General features: G+C 33.4%; 1 protein-coding gene across 1 annotated transcript in view; it reads left to right on the top strand.

The window, feature by feature from the left end:
- LOC111085447 (brevican core protein-like) overlaps positions 1-3705 on the top strand; it is a 20979-nt gene extending 17274 nt beyond the window's left edge. Inside the window, exon 4 of the mRNA XM_022384041.1 lies at positions 3353-3705. Within this exon, the coding sequence (XP_022239749.1) occupies positions 3353-3705 (353 nt within the window). The remainder of the gene's footprint in view (positions 1-3352) is intronic.
- Positions 3706-4352: the final 647 nt, after the last annotated feature.

Raw genomic sequence — 4352 nt, 5'->3', positions numbered from 1 at the left:
TGTGATTTAATTTGCTGGTAAGTGCATTTCGTTTTATGTAAGCTATGATGCAAAGAGACATGTGATTTAATTTGCTGGTCAGTGCATTCGTTTTATGTAAGCTATGATGCAAAGAGACATCTGATCTAATTTGCTGATCTGTTGGGAACGGTTCGTTAGTGTTGGGTAGGTATGTGTTTTCAGCCAAGTGACTGCCTTTGAAATGCCAAAGCTTTCCGAGAGCTCTATGAAATGGTCAGGTAGATCACCCTTACTATTGTAATCTACGTTTTTGCAATATGGTACTATAAGTGAAAAACTTTCAATTTTGTAGCCATATTACTGGCCCCAATTGATTATGTGTTATCTTACGGAAAAAACAAAACAACCAAACTTATCCATCTCACCCTTTGCTGTTCATAATGTTTTTGCCTTACCGTGCAATGTTCTCCTAAAAATTGATCAAACATATTTGACACTACTTCATTTTGTTTTGGAAACAGTTCATCACTTAATATACTTGTCATTAGTATTATCTATTATGTTTTTACCACTGCATTCTCTTTCTAGTCATTTAGGGATTTTCAAGAATTAGAAGAGTTTACAGTAATAATATTCTTCCAACCACACTATGTTGGCCGTATTCATTGCCGACGACGCGTTTCGCTAAATCCAGAGTTCATCTGGTCGGCTGGAACACAACAAACACAGTAGTGGTCGGAACACTATTTATGTAAGATATTTGTTACAAGAACAACTATTATGATATGAATGCTTTTTCAAGCTGGCGAATCATGTTTATAATTAATTTACTTGTCATTAGACGTTAGTACCATGCCTATTATACTTTTCTAAAATTACGTTCAATATCTAGTCTTTTAGGGGTTGCCTCTAGTGGCACAGCGGTATATCCGCGGACTTATAATACTAGAACCCGGGTTTCGATACCAGTGGTGAACATAGTACAGATATCCCTTTGCGTAGCTTTGTGCTTAATAATAAACAACAACAACTTTTAGAGGTTTTCAAGAATTAAAAGAGTGTACAACAATAGTGTTCCAATTACACTACGTTCTCCGTAACCATTGCCGAATGTACTATTACTGTACACTCTTCTGATGCTTGAAAACATCTATGGGACTGGATATAAAATACAATAGGTCTAATGCTAATATCTTATGAAAAGTAAATTAATTATAATCGTGCTTCGTCAGCATGAAAAAGATGTTCACGCCATAACAGTTGAATCGCTTAGCTTTTAAGCTCCGAAATTTATGGAAGTTTATATTCACGTGGGAGATATTCATTTAATTTCGACAAAGTCTTCTCAGCTGATATTTTGTGGGACTTATCATCCACAACACGATCAGAATTATCTTTCATTTCCTATTTATTAGGACCAATATTTTCAGTCCGTACTGTATAACCTCAAACAAAAACCCAGTTATGAGATAGCATTTAGAGCGTGTTAAAAACAAGCAAACGTCAACATCTTATCTTTCTCCTGATATTCAAAATAAGTTTATAAATCTCATGACTTCACATGTGAGGAATTATTGTTTGTCAGCAATTTGTAGAAACAAATACTATGGTATTCTGTTTGATTCTACCCCTGATTTAGTCCATTGTGAGCAATTGGCCCAAGTGATTCGGTTTGTTGACATTGACTTTAAGACAAGAAAAGTAGAATAGAAGTCAAAGAGTCATTTATTGACTTCATACAGATAAAAGAAAAAGACGCTGCCAATATTGAGAAAACAATAAGCACAAAATTAGAAGCGGGTGGAATTTTATTGAGTGATTGTTATGATAGTGCTGCTGTCATGTCATCTGCCAGGCGTTCAACAAAGAATTCTGACAAAAATCCAAAAGCAGTGTTTATAAACTGTGACAACCATAGTTTGAACTTAGCATGTCTTCATGCTGCAAGTCAGGAAACAACAGTTATTACCTTTTTTGGGAACTTAGCATGTCTTCATACTGAAATTCAGGAAACAACAGTTATTAACTTTTTTGGTATAATTGAAGCCATTTATAATTTCTTTGCTCATTCAACAACTCGATGGGACCAACTGCAGCAGGAGCTTAAGATCTTTGTCAAGCGTGAATCAGAAACACGGTGGAGTGCAAGCGAAAAGGTAGTAAAAGTTGTACATTAAAAACTGGATGAATTGCTAGGACTGTTAAAGCAATTAAGTGAGAATAGCAACACGACTGAAACAAAATGTGGTGCTCATAATATTCTGCAACACATGCTTATATTTGATTTTCTTGTACTTTTGCATTTTCGGGGAAATCTTTTACCATCTATCAATCGAGTGCAGAAACGTCTTCAGGACCCAAAAATGAATTTTAGAGAAGCAGCTGCTGATCTTGATTATTTGAAAGAGAAATTGATAGAATCACGTGAAAAGTCCTGTCAAGAAGCACTTAAAGTGGGCAAGAATCAATGTGAAACATGGGGATTGATCATTGAAAGAAGAAAAATACGTCGTAAACGAATGCCAGGTGAAAATGCAGCTAATGCTGGATTAACTGCTGAACAGGAAATTTATCGCATCATGAAGGATGTTTTTGATCGCTTGATTACAGAAATAACAGGAAGATTTTCTCGCTTACTAGATTGAGATCCACGGTTTGGATTTCTACTAGATGTGCAAAATATTGTTTCTGGAGATTTCGAAGACGGAAAATTGCAAGAAATATGTTCTGACTTAGCAAAGAGCTATGAAGGTGATATTGATGGACCAGAATTGTACAGAGAAATTAAAGACTGTAGAATGTTGATAAGTAAAAGAACACAGACCGATTTTCCTGAACCAATGGTTGCAACTGATTTGCTAACATTTATAATTTCATATGGTGAAGATGTTCTCCCAAATTTAAGAATTGCATTGCAGATTTTGTTAACAATTGGGGTTTGTATTGCTAGTTGTGAAAGGTCCTTCAGCAAGCTGAAATTAATTCTTACATACTTGAGAACCTCATTGACTCAAGAATGACTTAGTAGCTTGGCAATATTAAGTATTGAAAAAAAGCGTACTTAATACCTTAAATTTTGATAGTTTAATTGATGCATTTACAGCAGCAAAAGCACGAAAGATTCATATATAATGTAACCATAAATACCAGGATGCTACCTGTACAATATCTAGTTAAGTATATGTACAGTTTTGTAAACTAATAAAATTTGCTATTTGTAAACTTAAGTAGTATTTTATCAATCTGTTTTATAATCCATGTTTTATAATTCCTAAAATATAGCTGAATGATCATTGCGATATATAATATGAAACTCCAGTTTAAAGGCATTATTACTGAATTAATTAATAGTTGCACTTCTGGTTATTTTTGGTTTCATTGCATTTTGCAGCTCCGGTTGGCTATCAGTTTCACAGCACGTCTTATTTCAAGTATTACAGCATAGGAAAGACAGAACCAGATGCTGAGGCTTCATGTAATGCAGAAGGGGCACGTTTGGCTAAAATTCCAGATCTCGCTACTCACCAATTCTTGAAGAGTCTTATCTTAGAAGATACTTGGATTGGCGTTCTATTTAATAATGGCCAATGGCAGTACGAACCAACTGGATTTAATAACTGGGCACCGTTGGAACCGACTGGAAATGGATTATGCACTTATATGTGGAGTCTACACAACTTTCAATGGGATGATTGTCCTTGCACAACTACTTTTCATTACTTATGCGAAATTAAAATTCAGTAAAGTAGAGAAAACATGACATTATTTTTTTGTTATCAAAACAAAAATAGTAAACAATTGTACTGTAAAATACACTTATATAACAAAATTTTCTAAATTTTATTAATTTACTAATTGTTATATTTTACAATGGAAATACACTTCTACGTTTATAGTTATAGTTACGTTAAAATCTATTGTATTGTCGTTATTAAAAAATGTTGTGTTTGTTATTAAATAATTATGCCAAACAACAAAGTCTGTAGCTTTTAACTGCTTCAGTTTCAATGTATGGATTTTTTAAAGTTAAAATACAATGTGTTCTTGGTAATATAGCTTACCATGGTAATAAGTGCTCGTATTAAAGGTTCTAAGCTTAGTTATGATCTAAATGTAAAACTTTCAAACCAACAAAATACGAAAATCACCAACTGATAATTTGTTTTATTCGCTCTAGATTGAAAACAGTTAAGAATATTTATTTTTCCGAAGATTGATTCTGAAAAATCAATTTCTAGAATAACTATACGAATGAAAAATTATGATAATGAGAATTAATTGGTTATTGTATTGCTAATGTGAAAATTAAGTAAAAAGTCGAAACTGGGTCAAGCTGTCTTACAAATTATACTTATTGCGGTATGGCAAAAGGAGAGCAATGAAATTGACTT

The sequence above is a fragment of the Limulus polyphemus genome, unplaced genomic scaffold, assembly GCF_000517525.1.
Source record: "Limulus polyphemus unplaced genomic scaffold, Limulus_polyphemus-2.1.2 Scaffold18, whole genome shotgun sequence".
Lineage (NCBI taxonomy): Eukaryota > Metazoa > Arthropoda > Merostomata > Xiphosura > Limulidae > Limulus > Limulus polyphemus.
The sequence above is the reverse complement of the archived record's forward strand: the minus strand, read 5'-3'. Positions and strand labels throughout refer to the sequence as shown.